The sequence below is a fragment of the Esox lucius genome, chromosome 19 (assembly GCF_011004845.1).
Source record: "Esox lucius isolate fEsoLuc1 chromosome 19, fEsoLuc1.pri, whole genome shotgun sequence".
Lineage (NCBI taxonomy): Eukaryota > Metazoa > Chordata > Actinopteri > Esociformes > Esocidae > Esox > Esox lucius.
In genome coordinates, this window is record NC_047587.1 from 29,341,946 (window position 1) to 29,362,317 (window position 20,372).

Below are 20,372 nucleotides of genomic sequence, written 5' to 3' on the forward strand. Positions count from 1 at the left end.
CCAAACATTTCTTAGTTATGGCCCTATGCAATACAATACAATATGCAATGAATATAGTGGAAACGTACATACATGTTTGATGAACACACTCCAATTCCCATTATCTCTTGCATTTATTGAAGACATGAGATCTTTTCATTGTAAGGAATTATTTCTCTGTTGCTGCTGATTTTCCAGAGTGTATCTGGTATCTGTCTTGCTGCTGGGGGTCGAAGATAGACCTGACCAGATGGATGGCTTACAATGGACTGGCATCTTTTCTGGGGCTTTATTGCACTTCAAGAAAAGATAATCCATCCGTATTTGAGTCTGTCCTTTAGCCAATAGGCAGGCGGCTCACACAGCCAAGCCACTCACAGAGACTGGAAACGGTACCAGGATAGAGGGGTTGTAAAACTGCAGATCTGTTGGAGTGACTTCAAGGATGATGATACGATATAAGATTATTTTTGCCGCAAAAGAACAAAGGTACATTCACCAGTCAACAAACACTTTCTTTGTGCCCACAAAGCTGCTGTACTGGGGGTGAGAACATCATCAATCCCATTTTTACTGGTGACCTTTCTTTTATCCTTCATGGGCCCTGTAGAAAAGCCTTTAGAATTGGCTCCATGTCTCTGTCTGTCAATGTGAAGAGATTATCTTGTTTTTAAGAGCTGGGACACATGCAGTACATGAGTGATCCTGTGTTAATAAGGACCCGTCCGATCGGCAAGACAAAAAGAAACAGCACTGTTGTGTCACTTTCCAAGCCTTCACGCCATATTGAACCAGGATATAACATGATGTTGTCATCACACTAAGGGAAAGTCATCTCAGAGCATCCATCCTACAGCCCATCATTCTGTTAGTATCCAACTGACAACCACCATGATCAGTATTAGCTGTACTTTTATTTTATTCTAAAATAATGACCGTGCAGGTGGTGTCCATTAGTCAATTGGAACCCTGCCCAGGCATCCAAATGATGCTTCAGCCAATCAGAGAACAGGTGGAGTGGGAGTTCTGTGGAGACATGACAATACCCTGGCCAGAACACAAAATAAACTATATCCGAAATGGAAAGGGCAGCAGAATACTCCCCATTTCTTTCCTGTTTGACTGGATAGCTGATGGGGATTAAAAAGCCAAAATGTCCACTGTGATTAGTCATGGGAGTAGAATCTCTAATGATCGGCCTCTTAATTAAAATCCTAAAATAATTAGGTGTGCATCGCTTCATGTCTGGATTGCCATGTATTCATCACTGGAGTCAATGGTGGCTCTGTGATGTGGTGTTACTTTAAAACAGCCTAAACTGTGATAGCTAAATCCTGTAATCCCTTTCATAGACCCGTTCTGATTAGTTTGATCAGTCATGGAAATGGCAACACGTAGGCTACTCATCCTTAATCTTTTAAGTACCGACAATTCACAGACTAAATGGATTTTGAATACGGTGGTAAATAAAATATCTTAATGTCTCTAGTGCAGTATGTGATATCATGCATTACTGAACTAAAATATACCATGTGCATTTATTTTTCTCCACACAAACAACGTTCATGCGTCCCCGGCCTTACCAACATGAAAGGGACACATTTTCAACTGGATTAGCAGGAACGGGGTCTATTCTGGTTTAAGTGCTCGGTGCCTGTCGTACACCCGGTGCCTGTCCCAAAGCCCAGAGCTGGCATGTCCATCTGCTGGCGTGGTTACACATGACCTCTGCTTTCTCTTTGGGGTCGCTACAATTAACCCAGAAGAAGGTACCAGCCAGATCTAAAATGTAACAGCTCCTCAGAGCACTGTACACCACGGCTTCGACTGAAGAAAAGTTTGAAAGAAAAAGAAATAACAGGGTATTGTTTGAACACAACTGTGATATGAGGCCGGTATTATTCATAGTATGAGGATCAAAGCCAGAGCAGAGACAAAACATATGCTGCTCAGTATGTAGCCGTAGCTGTGGACATGCACTCACTGAATAATACCAGTGCTGCGTTATTATTGATCGTTAGCCTGAGGTGATCATTCGGAAGATGGAAATAATAAGCTGCTCGACAAAAGAGGACCACTGCAAATCTTGAAGTTACTATACGGCTGTTGTGAGTGCTTAAACATATGTTTATATAATACATGTATGTTTACGCACGCATACGCTCATTTTGTGAGACACCCACTACCGGCCCACTCTCTCCCCAGCCAACCAGACCACGCCCCCATCATCAGAATTCTGAACATCTGTTTTCATTTGCGCCTGTCATATGCACACCTGTATACAGTTGTGCTCAAGAGTCTGCATACCCTTGGAGAATTTGGTAATATATGTACCATTTGTAAAGAAAACATGAGTGAGCAGGCAAAACATGTCTTTTATTTCTTATGGGACCTACATTCAACTGTAGGTCATAACAGAATGGCACAATCATAAAACAAAACATGGCAACAAAGAAAAAAATGAACTGACCCCTGTTTAAAAGTCTGTATACCCTTAGTTCTTAATACTGTGTATTGCCCCCATTAGGATCAATGACGGCGTGCAGTCTTTTGTAATAGTTGTCTATGAGGCCCCGAATTCTTGCAGGTGGTATAGCTGCCCATTCATCTTAGCAAAATGCCTCCAGGTCATGCAAAGTCTTTGGTCATCTTGCATGAACTGCACATTTGAGATCTCCCCTGAGTGCCTCAATGAAATTAAGGTCAGGAGACTGTGATGGCCACTCCAGAATCTTCATCTTTTCCTGCTGTAACCACTGGGGGGTCAACTTGGCCTTGTGCTTAGGGTCATTGTCGCGCTGGAAAGTCCAAGAGCGTCCCATGCGCAGCTTTCGTGCAGAAGCTGTTATTTTCTGATAACATGCTGCATTCATCTTGCCATACATTTTCATTAGATTCCCTGTGCCTTTAGAGCTCACACACCCCCAAAACATCAGTGAACCACCACCATGCTTCACAGTGGGAATGGTATTCTGTTCACTATAGGCCTTGTTGACCCCTCTACAAACATAGCGCTTATAGTTTTGACCATACAGCACTTTTTTGGTCTCGTCACTCCAAATTACAGTGTGCCAGAAGCTGTGAGGCGTGTCAAGGTGTTGTCGGGCATATTGTAACCAGGCTTTTTTGTGGCATTGGCGCAGTAAAGGTTTTTTTCTGGAACCTCGCTAAGTATTTTAGTTTTGTTCTCCTTGAAACAACCACACCATCTTGTTCCAGAGCAGCGTGTATTTCCCCTGAGGTTACCTGTGGGTTTTTCTTTGTATCCCAAACAATTCTTCTGGCAGTTTTGGTTAAAATCGTTCTTGTTCTACCTTACCTTGGCTTGGTTTCAAGAGATCCCCAAATGTTCCACTTCTTAATAAGTGATTGAACAGTTCTGACTGGAATTCGCAAGGCTTTGGGTATCGTTGTATATCCTTTTCCATCTTTATAAAGTTCCATTACTTTGTCATGTAGGTCTTATGTACTTTTCTGCTCCCCATTTAGTCTGCTCAGTGCATCCATGTGAGAGCTAACAAACACATTTACTATTTTTACACAGACTAATTGCAATTTAAAAAGCCACAGGTGTGGGAAATTTACCTTTAATTGCCATTTTCACCTGTGTGTGTCAATTTGTGTGTCTTTAACAAGACCAAACATTCACAGGTATGTAAACTTTTGATCAGGGCCATTTGGGTGATTTCTGTTGTCATTATGATTTAAATAGGAGACAAACAACTATGTGATAATAAATGGCTTCATATGATCACTATCCTAAAATTTTTGACTGATCAGTCATATTTTCTAAATCAATACCAACATTTCACAATTTCGGCCAGGGTATGCAAACTTATAAGCACAACTGTATATAGCACCTTGTTTTCCTTTTCCGTTGTGAGGTATTGTTAGTTTTGTCTGCATTACTGAGACCTGAGTTCTGATTTATTTTTAAGTACTCTGTGAGTTGTAGGTTATAAAATGGATTCCCCTAGACTTGTATTTCATGATCTACCTGGTTTCAATGTGAGGCCAGTTCACTCATACTACAATACTTGGATTTTTGCGCCTGTACCGGTATTTGCGCCTGTATCATTCATTTAACTCTGCACTCTGCGTTAGAATCAACTCCCGTCTCCTTGAGGTTCATTACATTTTGATTGGCGATCCCGTCTGTTCTGATTCCTCATTCGTTTGTTATCATTTTGTCAATGTACAGCAATCGGGTATTCAGAAATGAATTAATCTCCTGTCAATATACGCTTGAATAATAACAATCTTGGTTATTGAAGATGCAACTCATGCATTTTCTATGAAGATGTTAGCCGTGGACTGATGGGAGGACATTAATCACTTTGATATATGGATTCACAATGGAAAACCAAGCTTGAAGTAAGCTTTGGAGTAACCACATAGTTTGGACCGGTCTCACAGCTGTGCTGGCTGCATGTCTGCTTTGTGGCTTGTAGCAACAACGCTGTCTGCCAGTTTCAGCCTGTCTGCCTACCCAATCAGCCAACTGTTGATCAGGCCACAAAACTGTCTCACTCCACCACACATTGAGAAATCAATCTCACCTCGTCCCTGAAATCTTCCTTGCCTCTTTCTGCCTTTTCTCCATCTGACACAGGGTTGTTCAATCAGCCCTTATTCCTTATTCAAGTCTCTGTAAATACTGATGTAAAACTAGAGATCAAAGCATATGGAGATTGTCATAGCTTTCACGGGTTTTGCTTGTTATTCATTGTCATTGATAGTTTAAAATTTTTTACAGGATACACATATACACATACATTATTTCTGAAGACGTCTTAATTCTGAGCTGTACTGTGAATAAAGGTGAAATAAAAGCTTCACGGTCTGGTGAAAAAAAGAACATTACGATAATCAGTTGTTTATCTAATAGGCTGGGCCAGTGACAACCCGTTGGATTGATAATTAGATTGGGATGATTTGAGGACTTAAATCTGTAATTACAGTATGATTAAACAGTGGCCTCTCATATGGGGATCAGACTAACGATGCAGGAAAGCCAATTTAATCCCTGGCTCCAAGAATGATTTGAGACTTCAGCAGAAAGGTAATGAGACCAAGCAGAAAGAAACCTGGTGTGTCGTCTTGCTTCGGTAATCTGGGGAGAGGAAGGTAGGGATTTTACATTTCTGTCCCCTGTCCTATTCATATTCAATGCCTTAAATTAGCCTCTGCTCTTCATTTGGGCTTAATACCCCTCCTGGTTGTCACTCTGCCCTTTCATTCTTGGGCCATGACAGATCATTGATGTATTCGCTACACATTGTTAAATATGCTCAGAGAAACGTATACATGTGGATAGTAATCTCAGCCTTTCAAATCATTACCCTCTATGCATAACCAATATCGGATCTCTTCGATATGGTCTAAATCTATAAAATAAAATGTATTTCTTAAACTTCCCAAGTATAAGAAATCTATTAGTTTCAATAGTTTCAATACTTTTGTACCCGCCAAGCTTGTTTCTAAACTCAGGAACCTGGAACTTAACACCTCCCTCTGCAATTAGATCCTGGACTTCCTGAAGGGCAGAACCCAGGTGGTGAGAATGGGCAACCTCCTGGGCACTGACCCTGAGCACTGGAGCCCCCCAGGGCTGCGTATTCAGTCCCCTCCTGTACTCCCTGTTCACGCATGACAATGTGTAGGTTTTCACACTCATGTGGAAGAAATTTTATTGGATTTAAGTGCGTCCAGCCTATAGTTTCTGCTTGGCTGTTTTCATAAGCCCCAGACACAGTGGCTCAACAATGCTTCCAGCATACAGAGCACATCATTCCCTCTTCGTTATGTCTGAGCCACACGAAAACATTTTGCTAGTGAGAATCAAAACTATGTTTATTAGAAGATCTAGGAATCACATACAAATATGAAATCACTCATCAAGCCTTATAAATTAATCACAATGTATTATTGTTGTCTATTTTTGTTGTTATACTATGTTCTTGCATTAACCAGAAAAGGACTATTAGTGGATATAAAAAGTCTACACACCCCTGTTAAAATGCCACGTTCTTGTGATGTAAAAGAATGAGAGAAAGATAAATCATGTCAGAACTTTTTTCTTCCTTTAATGTGAACTATAACGTGAACAATTCAATTGAAAAACAAACTAAAATGTTTGAGGGGGAAAATAAAAATGTAAAACTCACAATAACCTGGTTGCATAATTGTGCACACCCTTAAACTAATACTTTGTTGAAGCAACTTTTTGATTTTATTACAGCACTCTTCTTTGCAAAAGTGCTCCAAATCTGTCAGATTGCAAGGACATCTCCTGTGCACAGCTCTCTTCTTATCACCTCACAGATGTTCAATTGGATTCAGGTCTGGGCTCTGGCTGGACCATGCCAAAACGTTAATCTTCTTCTGGTGAAGCCATGCTTTTGTGGATTTGGATGTGTGCTTTGGGTCATTGTCATGCTGAAAGGTGAACTTCCTCTTCATCTTCAGCTTTCTAACGGACACCTGAAGGTTTTGTGCCAAAATTGCCTGGTATTTGTAACTGTTCATAATTCCCTCCACTCTGACTAAGACCCCGTTTCCAGCTGAAGAAAAACAGCCCCAAAGCATGATGCTGCCACCACCATGTTGCACTGTGGGTATGGTGTTCTTTGGGTGATGTGCAGTGTTGTTTTTGTGCCAAACATACCTGGAATAATGGCCAAAATGTCATCCCTGGTTTCATCAGACCATAAAAAAAAATTCTACATGCTTTTGGGGGACTTGATGTTTGTTTTTGCAAACTTCAGACGGGCTTGGATGTTTTTCTTTGGAAATTGTTGTCACATGTAGCACACAGCCAGTACTTGACAGAAATTCCTGCAGTTCCTTTAATGTTGCAGTAGGGCTTTTGGAAACCTCCCTGACCGGTTTTCTTCCCATCTTTTAATAAATTTTGGATGGACATCCAGTTCTTGGTAATGTCTCTGTTGTGCCATATTTTCTCCACTTGAGGATGACTGTCTTCACTGTGTTCCATGGTATATCTAATGCTTTGGAAATTATTTTGTACCCTTCTCCTGACTGATATCTTTCAACAATGAGGCCCCTCTGATGCTTTGGAAGCACTGTGCGTCACCTTGGCTTATGCTCTGAGATGCAACTAAGAAAATGTCTGGAAAATCCTACTAGAACAGCTGAACTTTATTTGTGATTAAATGAGAGAGGTTATCTCTCTTTAGCCAAATTGGTAAAACAATAAGAGCGCATGAACACATGTACTGTAGGTAAGATCATGCAGTGCTAATAAAATATTGTCCAGTTCTAGTTTTTGTTCTCTTGTCATGTGTTGATTTTAGTCTAGTGTGCTACCACCCAATGAGATCTTAGAGGCTTCTCTTTCCAGCCCTGCAGGGGTAATGCTAGCCCTTAGAGGACCAGACAGAAGGCAGAAATGGCTCTTTAAGGAAGTGGTTGTGTGGGGCTCCTCATCTGGAACTAAAGGGATTAGACATCCTAACTGCTACTTAACAGTCTTCTCTGGTCCATGGATAAATGTGATGATAATTGTAAAGTCAAGAAAGATGTCAAAATTGGAAAGTAGATTCCCTATGGCATAGCGATAATAAAATAAAATAAATGAAATGCTAAAATATTGATTTCCACCTAAATAGATGTAATATACAATACCAGTCATAAGTTTAGACACGCCCACTTGAATGGGTAAGTGTGTCCAAACTCACAACTGGTACTGTATATCTGATCTATAATAACTCATGATAAATCATGGCTCTTTAAAGGCATTGTAACTCACTGTTCTGAAACGGTGAAACAGTCACATTTGACGACACAGACTCGAGCATAAACATTTAGAAAATATTATATTTCAATGTGTTTCTTATTCAGCAACATGGGCTGAATAGGCAGGCTTGAAATTATTGGCTCTGTCACCTTCTTTTCCCAGGTTTTGGCCACTTTGCTTCACTAGCCTCCTATTGGAAATGACAGCTTGTGGGCTATCTTGGTTTATTTATAAAAAGTATTTCATTTTCTGCCTGCAGACTCTTTTTAACTTCCCTTTTAATAAAGAGAAATTATCGCCCTCTGTGACCAAGAGATAGGATTCTCTGTAATGATTTTGTATTTTTTTCTTTTATCAACTAGAATTTGGGAGACTTTCTTAAAATGGGATATGTTCCTTGTCACTGTTTCCTGTGCTTGTTGAGCTGTGGTTGATATGGTTCATATGATGGCAGTGACTTGGTATGGGTCTGGGTGGAAAGGTGTAAATGGGACATCCTGTTCCAACAACAACAATGAATCTGAGTCAACAAGTCGGATTGTGTTGCTGCTGAAATATTGTGATTGACCACAAAGCGGATCTGAGGTTCTGCTAGCTCTGAGGCATGATTTTCACTGGGTCCCTGCTATGGGACTGGGCATTTGGAGAAATAATCAGCTGGATTGTCAGATAATAACCAACACCTTCCTTTCCACCTGTAAGTCTTGTTGTTGCTCCACAGGTAATTTGCTTGCAAAGGCAAGTGTGTATATTTTTCCATTTGAGCCAAAAACTGCGCCAAGACCCACTGGGCTGGCATCCACTACAATTTCACTGTCTTTTGTTTGATCAAAGTAGGCCACGACTGTGTGACTGCTGAATATATTTTGCAGTCGAATGCACTGATTAAATGAAAGAGTAAAAATTCACTCTTCATCATTTTTAACAAGAGGTCTAATGGAAATGCATTGCCTTCAATGCATCCCCCGGGTGCAAGGGACTGCCACCACGGGTGCCAGGGGAGGGCTTGCCAACTTGGGAATTTGACCGAGCAACATTTTGGTTATGGTCAGATGCTTTAACTGCAAGCCCTAAAGCACCCCTGAAGTTACGAGCTCCACTTCCACAATAGGGTATTTGTGAGCTCTCTAAGGACGTTATAGCCAGGTATGTAGCAACATCCACAAAGATTCAGACCTTTTCAGGATTCTGAGGAGCCATGTTCTGTTTGATAGTTGTAAACTTTTTTCAGGTCAGCAAAACCAAATAATTCTACTTTTGCTTTGTTGAACTCTTGGCAGCACTAAAAGTCAGGTAGAAGTCTCTTAGCCATCTGAGTAATCCAAACACGCGGAATATTCTTCTTGAGTTTAGTCAAGAACCAGCTTGTCATTGTTAAAGTTCAGAACACATGGAGTACCAGAGTCTGTATGATTGTGTTTTGAAAAAATACACAGCTGAGGATATCCCGAAGTTGAGACTTTCGAGTACCAACGAGCCAACATGACTTCAGAAAGTGATGATGTACAGGGAGGATTCTTCTCAAGTTGATGATATTCCACTGCAAGGTCATGTTTTGAGAATTTTTGCAGCATTACAATTCCATTCACAACTGGGGTAATGCGCGTCACATATGACAGCCTGATTTGCACATCTAAAGCCCATATAAACCTTGATTTTTCGAACCTCTTGGTTTTGAGAGGTACAACTAGTATGAATGAGACCTAGGATTTGCAGTGTTCAACCCATTAACAGATATCCTTGCTTTTGAATTCCTCCATTTCTTTCTCTTGCTGCTTTGTGATGTGGAATGGAATGGATTTGTTTACCTGAGCTCAACGCAGCACGAACAAGTCAGTGTAAAGCTTTGACCTTGTGGCCCATTGAAGTGCTTGTAAAATCAACAACAACTTGATATGTTAGCATCATCCTAATCACCCACCAAGATATAAACCCCAACAACAGCCGATAATACAATATTCTCCCAAACACAGACGTTATCTACAGCAGTGAATCCATGTGCCAAGCAAAACGTGGGAAACATGTTCAGTATTCTTTTTTCCAGATCAGAGCTGCACCAGCAAACTTATTTTATTTTGGCCAATGCAGTGCAATACTGTATAGGTAGCTAGTGCTAAATTTACCTGCTTGTGTAGTTGGTAATAGCACTGACCTTAACTAGTGAGCACTTAGTGACTTCAATGGACATCACTAGTCAGTGAGCTATGCAGAAATACAAGAAAATATTCTGAACTAGCTTTGTTAAATGATCCTGTTACCGAGGGAGTTAAACAGGCATGGAGCACAAACAACTAGGGTCTGTCTGGTTAATCCGATGGCTACCTGGTGGAGACGCGTTAAACTTTCTGGAGGAAAATGGTCGCTTCACACCTGGCTCCTAGCTAATGTTTTTTGCATTCTTGCCAAGGATCTCTAAAAATGCAATCGATTTCTGTTCACTTTTAAAAAAAAATAAGAGGCTGAATAAAGAAACAATAAATTGTTCCAATGCCACACATGACAACACAAATAAAATTCATGTCAACTACATTTGCAACATAATGCTGAAGGAGATCATTTTTATTGGCTTGGAGGCATAAAATGTTAATTGATTACTAAAACTGTTTTAAATATTGATGTTAAGAAGATTGAAACATCAGGTTTACCTGCCCTTTAACTCCCCAGTGCTATAAAAAGCACAGGAGATTTTGCTTTGGAAGTGTGTTGGTCTGTCTACACTGTTTACCACAGCATGCATTAAGTCCAGTGAAAGCCTTGTCTGGCAGTTTATGTAAACTGCGGTCTTGTCAACTATATAGAAAGTCTTTGTAAGCATTTGAAAGGAACCTTAGATCTTGATTAATTTGGTCTGCATAACTGGTGGCCTTGGAAAAGACCGAGTACAGCAATCCGTGACATTCACACAGCTGCGTTGGTTGTATACACTAACATTGGCCTGGCTGCTACAGTGGGAGAAGCAACCGTCTACCCAACCAATGTAAACAGAGGGGTGCTTCCCTTATCAGGATTTTAACTCTTGGTTTTGTGGGTTCTTCAGACACAAGTGAATGTGCAGTTTATCTTACCTGCAATGTACATACAGTACTTTACAAAATTATTAGTTTTCCCAGTCGCAACAGCTGTTGCCATTAGCAGGGTATTTTATTTTTTAAGGGAATCAACGCCCACAGTTGAAGCATGAGCATGGATGTGCAGTAGTTGATTTTTCTGGCATTGTTTTAAAATTTTCTGTAGTTGTAGTTCTGCTACTTCATCTATTCCAACTGTTTCCAGAAACCCAGGGACAGTCTTTGTATGGTCTGTGACAGTCTTTGTATGGTCTGTGACAGTCTTTGTATGGTCTGTGAGAGTAAGTATCGTCTGTGAGAGTAAGTATCGTCTGTGAGAGTAAGTATGGTCTGTTAGAGTAAGTATGGTTTGTTAGAGAAAGTATGGTCTGGGAGAGTAAGTATGGTCTATGAGAGTAAGTATGGTCTATGAGAGTAAGTATGGTCTGGGAGAGTAAGTATGGTCTGGGAGAGTAAGTATGGTCTGGGAGAGTAAGTATGGTCTGGGAGAGTAAGTATGGTCTGGGAGAGTAAGTATCGTCTGTGAGAGTAAGTATGGTCTGTTAGAGTAAGTATGGTTTGTTAGAGAAAGTATGGTCTGTGAGAGTAAATATGGTCTATGAGAGTAAGTATGGTCTATGAGAGTAAGTATGGTCTATGAGAGTAAGTATGGTCTGGGAGAGTAAGTATGGTCTGGGAGAGTAAGTATGGTCTGGGAGAGTAAGTATGGTCTGTGAGAGTAAGTATGGTCTGTGAGAGTAAGTATGGTCTGTGAGAGTAAGGATGGTCTATGAGAGTAAGTATGGTCTGTGAGAGTAAGTATGGTCTGTGAGAGTAAGTATGGTCTGTGAGAGTAAGTATGGCCTGTGAGAATATGTATGGTCTGTGAGAGCTTGTCTCTTCAGTTTGTTGGATGAGCAGTTTTGAATAATCTGCAGCCTTATGTCAACATTTGGCCAACAGTTTCAGGATCCTTTTAAACAGTTTGTCTGAATTTGTAGACTTCAAAATGTTTCTCTGGGGAGAAATATTGAGTCAGTGCAATTTTTGCTTTGCAAAAGTCCTTTTCATCTCCCGTGTCTGGAAGTGTTTCAAAAACTTGCTCCCCAGCATATTGGAGCAGCATGGAAAATGTTCCTGTAGTTTCTGTGATGTTCAGTGTTAACAGGAAATTCTTAAAAGGTTTCAGCCTCTTCAATCAGCTCTGACCTAATGAGCTTGGTGCTGCTGTGAACCTCAAACACAGGCAAGCCGTCACTTGCTCTGGGAAACATGGTAGGGATATTTGTTGTTGTAGTATATTTGCAATTTTGCTGAATGTTTGTGGCATAATGTGCCATTAGCTTGTCAAGTAATTGCAAATATCCATAACCTGCCAGCATAATTTAAACCGATGGACACGATGTAGGTGTTGAGACATTACCCACAAAATCCTTGTCACTATTTGGAGTGTAGCAGTTTTTAATAACAACTGAAAGTGTCAGATATATGTAAAGCCTTTGCTTGCTTTGCTTGCTTAATTGTCCCATACTTTCCACATACACCACAATCCATAGGCTCCCTGAAACTCATAGCCTAAAAATGATGTTCTCCCTAAAGAGATTCACCTCCATTTAACATGAAAACACAGGCGTCACCTAGAAGGGAGGAATCGATGGAAACACTGACGCCAACCTCAACAGTAATGCTTACATTCATTTGTATCAGGTGATGATGACCATGGGGTCAGGGTCAAGGTGCCCTAACTACAAACACATTTCAGTTCATACTAAGACATTATGGAATATAAACGCATGGCTTGGTAGCTATGTTTCTCATGTGCACTGGCATGTCATGTTTTGTTTGCTGAGATCTATATTGTACATGTTTGTGTGCTTTTTCCTTTTTTCTCAGTTTTGTACCCATCGCGTGACATCCTTTTGCCTCCCCTCTGGCTTTCTCAGCCAATGGGACATAATGGTATGGGAGGATTATGGCATGTGCATGCTTACAGTTAAATATGCAGTAAGGTTAAGTTTCAGTCAGGGTTTAATTGAAAATCTGATAATCAGATAAGAAATAGTCGAAATGGGCGGGGTGACTGACTATGTTAAAAGAGGATCAAAATGCCATGTGTTTTGATTATTCATGAAGAAAGGTGATTTGGGGCTTGGTTACCTCCATTTCCACTCTTACGGGTGTATGGAAAATGTCCAAGTATGAGTAAAAGTTCAACTGTTTACAGGGTTTAAGATTCCACTCTGTGGTACCGATTCAAATAAACTCCATTTGACACAGTGGAACCGTGTTTACATTGTATGTGTGCTAATCGTAACTGCGCTTGAAACGGCAGGTATTTAGAGAGCAAGCCAGGCCTTTGGCACAATGGGAAGCAATTCATGTTTCCCCATTTCCAGACACTGCACAGACAAAATATCAGCGGCCATAGTCTGGATCTGCTGCAAGGTCCCCTTGTTTGGAGACCTTTCATTAGAGAGGTTAAAGGAATTAGGTAATTGGCGAAAGATATTCATTATGAGAAATTTCACTTTGACCTACTTGCCTAATCTGAATAAAAAACGAAAAGTCTTAATGCGTGTCTTGAGGTGCGGAATACAGAAAATGACATTGGAATATATTTTTGTTTGAAGCAGCAGTGCTTGAACTAACAGTGGTTCCAGTGTCATCAGAGTCACACACGTCTTCAGCAGAGCTGCCTGGATGTTAGGATCTGGAGGGCTTTCAGAGGTGTCTGTGTGGGATGTGAGGGGATCATGTGCTAGGCGTCTTGTTTAAACTGGGTGTGTGTAGCATCACAGGGTACTGACATCACACCCCATCCCTCCCTCCTTTTCTCCTACAAACCTGGTCCTCATGATCACGCCGTGTGATATTCTTTTTCCGTTTTAAATGAACTTACGCCCACATAAGTGTACATTTGATTCTCGTTTATTCAATAATAATTTTTACTGTAATAATTATTGCCTGCTACCGTTTGTACATTTTTCATCGGTATGTTTCGCGTTAATGCGAGCCAATTGATTTAACCTGAGCTGGTGCGGGGCCTGTGTTTTTTTGAAGGAAGTTCTAAGGCCAAATCATGTCTACCCAGTTCCAGCTCCTGTCGCACGGTGCTGTTAGTCCAACCCAGCCAGGGGCACAGTCTGATAAATGTTTTGGGGCTGGCCCGGATGATAACACCGTCCTTCACCCACTTCTGTCTGTCCTGACTGGAAATGATCATTGTTGCGCTGTGTTGTTTCTCTCCCTCTCTCTCTACTTCTCTCCCGCTCTCTTTTCCCAGGAGGCTGGAAGACGTGGTGTTTGAGTGTGGCTGTGATATCCGCTGGATTCAGCTGTGGCAGCAGCGCGGCGAGGCTGGCTTGCACAACCAGCTGCTCTTCTGTACCAATGGAGCCGCCCGGATCCCTCTGCAGACTATGAATATCTCCCTCTGTGGTACGAGCCGCCGCCACCATGATCCCCGCCACACAGTCCTCAATCATCCCATGCTAGAAAAATAGGGAGCACTTTACTTGAAATGGCTGTCATAGATCCTAGGCTATACACATCACTTTCATAAGAATGGCCTGTGTCTGCCATAACTCACCTCATGAGAGCCAGCCAAAAGAGTAGACAACTTACTGTCCTGAAACTCGGCCCGTTCCTACCTTTCCCTCTCCCGGGTGGAATTCACGTAGCTCAAAGTGTCTCGCTCAGAATTCTAAGTGTCTCGCTGCTATTGTATTGTATTATCTCTTTTCTCACTCCCTTTCTCTGTCTTTTTCTTTTTTCTCTGTCTCTTCATTTCTCTCTTTCTTATTCACTTTCTCTGCCTCTCTCTCTCCACCAGACTTGCCAGACATCAGTGTGACCCACTCTAACCTCACAGTGATTGAGGGGGACAGAGTCACCGTCACCTGTAATGGATCAGGATATCCCCTCCCCGAGGTGGATTGGACTGTCAATGACCTCCACTCCATCAACACTCACCAGGTAAGCTAGGGGACACACAAGGCAACCCACAATGCACTCTGCTCTTCTACTGATGAGTGGGCCGTACCATTTCAGGCCTACTGATGAGTGGGCCGTACCAGTGCAGGCCTATACAGGACACAATTTTGCTCGTGACTCTTGGGGTTCGTGTACAACTGCAGGATCAATTCCATTTAGATTCCAGTCAGTTAAATGGAACTGGCACATAAGTGGTCTGTGTGTTTGGCTTTCTGAAACTCTCATTAGATGGTATCATCATCTGGTTAATAGAGATAGTGAGGTCAGAAACCCTAAATGGAAATGGTCTTTCTGCCTCTATCATATCTCTTTGTCCTACAGTATCACCCACTTCCCTTTTTCTCCTTCTGTGTTCCAGTCCAACGTGTACTGGCCCAAGGTCCACTCCATCAACCTGACCCTGGTTAACGTGAGCCGCGATGACAACTTCTACATGCTGACCTGTATAGCAGAAAACAAAGTGGGGATGGCCAACGCCTCCATTCAGCTCACTGTTTATTGTATGTACCAATTAGTAGTTCAAGTTCAAAGTTTGTATTTTTTTAAATAGCAGACAGCAAACACCTTGTTTGTTTGTTGTCTGTTGACTGGACTATTCAGACAATAGTTCAGGGTGAGTACAGAGAATGCTCTCTACATTCTCTGTATGGAATATTGAATTGTGGCTAAATAGTGGTGACTATACAGCTCTCTGACTATTATACACTATGAACAGGATTGATTTCCTGCCTGTTGGGCCCTGTCCGGGGCCTCCCCCAGATAGGGCCACAGTGTCGCCGGACCCCCCTGTCTCAGTCCCAAGGTCTTACGCTGCTATATTATTGTGCCGGGGGAGTAGGGTCAGTTCTCCTCCTCCACTAAGTTCTCCTTCTCCACTAAGTTCACCTTCTCCACTATAAATCCTTGTTGATATTCAGAATTTTCCCAGTCTTCTCCCTTTTTGAACATAGGATGGCATGAGGTCCTGGCCAACATCTGCGGAGTATCTGGCTTGGGGGACCCGTTGCTGTCCCTGTCCAGAGTCCTCCTGGTTGTGTTTCAGATTGAGACGATGCCTGACGATTTCAGCTGCCACTGTGCTGACACCTCCCCCTCCCCTGTGTTGTCCCTTTCCTTGTCTATCAGGTCATGCTTCTGACCTGGACTAGGTTTATATACACTCTAGACTCAGCCCACACCTATTTATTAATTATTATAATTGTAATCTTGATATGTTCACCAGGCACAGCCAGAAGAGGACTGGTCACCCCTCTGAGCCTGGGTCCTCTCTAGGTTTCTTCCTAAATTTTGGCATTCTTAAGGAGTTTTTCCTAGCCACTGAAATTCAACACTACTGTTGTTTGCGCCTTGGGGTTTAAGGCCAGGTATTTTGTAAAAGCATTTTGTGACATCTGCTGATGTAAAAAGTGCTTTATAAATACATTTGATTGATTGATTGAACTGACCAGTTCAAATTCAAGCTGTCTCTGGAATTACATATAAATGTTGAGGTACCACTCCAATCTGTGTTCAGTTCCAGAGTGTGTCACAGCCGGACAGGGCCGAGTTGCTCCAGTTGAAGCCACACCCATTTTGCCATTCAGGGTTGTGGTTAATTAGAATTCAGAAAGTCAACAACAGTTTCCTTGGGGATATATTCATTTGTATTTTTAATAAACCAAAGAGTATAAGCTTTTTATTTCAATGGTTGTTAATTGAAAAAAAAATATATATAATAATAATAATAATACATATATATATATATATATATATATATATATATATATATATATATATATATATAATTCAAATCTCTTTCTGAAATGATTTCCTTCAATTCTAATTTAGCCCAAATCAGTTGGCCTCATTTTTAAATCAAAGTGTTCAGTGAGGGTCTGCAGGGGTGACTGCTATCCATTCTATAATTAGGCCCACTCTTATCCTTTCCACCAGTACTGGTCTCCATTCTATCAGTGCCCAGAGGCCATTGTGTTGAATATTGATCTCTGCAAGCTGGAGGGTGCTTTCATTGGATGTGGATATTGCATCCATGAGATGGCATTGGTCAACTCTGTGAAAGATTACAGAGATTTATAGAATGTTTCATCACATAATGTGGGTGATTGCTTTCCAGCCGAGCGGAGAGAAGAGGGGCTTTGACCCTGTATGTTGAGAAGGGTCCTGCTAGTTATTCAGTGGCGGTACACTGGTGAAGCACAGCGAAGCCATTTGTTTTTGTTTGTCTTCTATATGAAACCACACGCTTTTTGATTTCCTAATCTTCCCGAAAATTACCAGCTATCCCAACAGCCATGGCTTGCTTTTTGGAAATGCCATAAAACACTGTCAACAGTTGTGTTGATTAATTCCACTAACTGACAGTTAGGTTAGGCAACGATAGCTGTTAGTTGGATACTCTCTCCGCTATAGTTTAACACAATGTTTCCATGATGACCACGAAACACAGTTTTATTGCTACGGTTATACTCTGATCGATATTTGTTCATGTGCTGTTTCTTGTGTTTTTCTGAAGCCTTTGATTGTTAGTACTGTGGACATTTTATAGACCAGACTTGCGGTCCTGCCTAAGCAATCAAACAGTTCCCTTATTAGACCGCGCTGTTTCCATCAGTTGGATCCCATTACAGGGTAATATGATGATAGTTTGTTGCCCCTACATTTACATTCACACTGAGTAATGTTGGCCAACAGGGCTGTAACACTATTCTCTCTGTACCCGATACATATCGATTCCCAGAGATTATGATGAGATCTGCAAACTCAGCTGGAAACGAAATTCTCTCTTTAATGCTCTCTGTTTCTCTCTCTCTCTGTCTCGCTGTCTCTCGTTCTTTGTACACTCTCTCTCTTAAGGACTCATTTCCAGGGTGTTTAGCTATGTATTTTCCGAGACGCCCTTAGGTTGACCTTGCGTTGCTAACAATGAGGAAATTGGCATGTGCACACCCTGGGTATTTTAGCTGAACGAACAGTGAATGGGAATATGATTGATGCCTTAAATGAGCTCCGTATGGCACATTTACAGCCCTATAATTGCAGATGGTTAGCTTCTAACTTACCGACCGTGGATGCGGAGCCGAATAGTGGCTGCTTTTATGAGGTGCAATATTATTAACGCCTTTGGCCGCCATCCTTTAGAGGGGATGTGCCCGCTCAACCAGAGGCCTGAAGGCAACCGGTGTTCCTGTGGTCAGCAACGACATCCTAGCTGCAGTTTTAACGGTCAGCAGGACACCATTCCTACTGCTGTCCTTCAAACCACTCGCGGTCTCAACAGACTAACAGTAACACACAGGTCAGGTCCCTGAATGTGGGCACACAGTGTAGCCACGGGAACGACGGTCGACACGTCCCCCAACCGGTGGCGTAACGAGCGCGGCCTGCCGAACGAGGCTTCCCTGTGTAACTGGAGCACGGCTTGGTCTCCGGTGACGTGACGCTCCTCTCTCCGTCTCTGCCCTCCCTCCCTCCCCGTCGTCAGTCCCCCCCACCATCCTGAAGCTGGACGAGCCGGAGCGGCGGCACGAAACCTGCATCGAGTTCACGGTGCGTGGCAACCCCCAGCCCACCCTGCGCTGGTTCTACAGGGACAAGCTGATCCCGCCCAGTGACTACATCCGGACCGACATGGACACCTACCAGGACTATCTGGAGGGGTGCCTCAACTTCAAGAACCCCACGCACCACAACAACGGAAACTACACCCTAGAGGCCAGCAACTTCCTGGGAGTCGCCACCAAGACGGTGTACGGGCACTTCCTCAACGCCCCGTTCTCAGAAGGTAGGTCGATTCATTAGTCAAAGGAAATAGCCCGTGGATCAGTGGATCGGAGCAGCAGAGCTTAAAACTGTTGAGCGTCTTTGTCTCATAATGAGAGTCAACTCTTACTGTCTTGTTACCGGCTCCAGTGACTACAGAAACAGTCTGTTTTTCTGACACTTTAAGGGGACTGTGGGGAAAAAAGATGTATAATTGGGATTTTTAGTCTTTGTTCTTCTTTTTGTGTTTAAATACTTTATTATGGACATTGACAGCAGTAGAGTTTACGGGTCCTAGAGGCAAGTGTATTCATTGTGTTGAAGCGAACCTGTGCAGCAAATGTTGTAACTCTACATCACACAAACTGACAGGTGTGAGCTTTTGAAAATGTCTCAACATGTTGCTTGTCATAGCGCAACCATGTGGCTAATTAGTATGGCATTGCATGGGGGTGTAGTCCAGTGCCATTTACAATTCTACATCTTACCTTCTCATGACAATTTACACATTCATTTTAAACGGCAGTAACAATAAAAATAATAATTACCAACACTAACAAAAATGTAGTTGCTGGAAAAATAATTTATAATTAAAGCTGCAAACAGCATTTCCTGGGCTCAGAAGTGTCCTCAATTCTCTCAGCCCCTTTCCAGAATATCACAAACAAACAATGAAAAGTTAATGCAGTACGTCTTCAATGTATTTTTCAAAAGGTTCACTGACGTTTTGTACTTTAAAATGTGACTCCTCCAGAACAGCTGGTCCAATTCCCATGAATCTTTATATGTAGAATCCATGTACCCACCTCTTTCAGCTATGCTGATGAAACCCTAACAATATGAATAAAATGTGAATGCCATCACCTCGGCTCACTTTAAAAATCTAGATGGTACATTTCTTTTCTATCAGCAGCTTTAATGTTGGCCTATAGCTGTGTTTCTCAATCCTTGCTATGGAGACCGAAAAGGGTGCACTTCTGCTGCTTCAGCCAAAACACCCAACCTCAATCAAGGGCTTGACAATGAGTTGAGTAGATAAATATGCTAGTGCTAAGACGTACTAGAGGTAAGTATGTATGCTAGTGCTAAGACGCACTAGAGCTAAGTATGTATGCTAGTGCTAAGACAAGAACAAAGGTGCCCCCCCACTAGGTCCGGCACAGAGGGAGACCGGTCCTCACTGGTTAAATAAAGAAAATATAACAGGAATATTATAAACCATGAATACCAATGGTCGATACCAAAATAATTTGCACTTAGAATGGAATAGGACATGACTGCCTATACTTAAACATGTGAGTTAAAATAGGTGCTTTGAACATGCAATGCATATGCAAATTGATTGACCAACACTGATTATTTCTCCTTTCTCTCTTCTTTTTCTACAGATTATGATTATAATGGTAAGTGATTTTCATTTAAGAATAAAAAATTAAATTGCCAGGACAAATTCACAGTCAGACAAAATTGAACCGGGAGATTACATTTGATTTCTTATTAATCTTTTAGACATTTATTTCCCTAATTCCAAAGCATTGTTGCTACCATTCACTGTTTGTAATAGCTAAATAGTACTCAAGGTTATAGCTATACGCCTCTATCATTTGAGGACCAGCTCTATCCACCTAGAGGGCATTTTCATTTAGACTTTAATCTGTTCTAATTTAGGAGTTAAACGTTGAGGCAAGCACTGCCACTGACCTTCATCTTCAGGCCTTCAAATTGACATCACACTGGAGCATCATTGGGATTTTCCACACATAATAAATTGTGAACATGGAAGGGAGAGAGTGACAGATTGTTACTGTCAGGCCTGGGAAAATGATGTTGGATGA

At 41.8% G+C, this 20,372-nt stretch overlaps 1 protein-coding gene across 4 annotated transcripts in view; it reads left to right on the plus strand.

Annotated features, from left to right (window-relative positions):
• The window catches only part of ntrk3a (neurotrophic tyrosine kinase, receptor, type 3a), a 189,580-nt gene that overhangs the window by 106,416 nt on the left and 62,792 nt on the right, over positions 1–20,372 (plus strand). For all 4 annotated transcript variants that reach the window (XM_010884004.5, XM_010884005.5, XM_010884006.5 and 1 more), the window contains exons 5-9: positions 14,069–14,223; positions 14,618–14,760; positions 15,137–15,278; positions 18,260–18,559; positions 19,926–19,940. In XM_010884004.5, the coding sequence (XP_010882306.1) occupies positions 14,069–14,223; positions 14,618–14,760; positions 15,137–15,278; positions 18,260–18,559; positions 19,926–19,940 (755 nt within the window). The remainder of the gene's footprint in view (positions 1–14,068; positions 14,224–14,617; positions 14,761–15,136; positions 15,279–18,259; positions 18,560–19,925; positions 19,941–20,372) is intronic.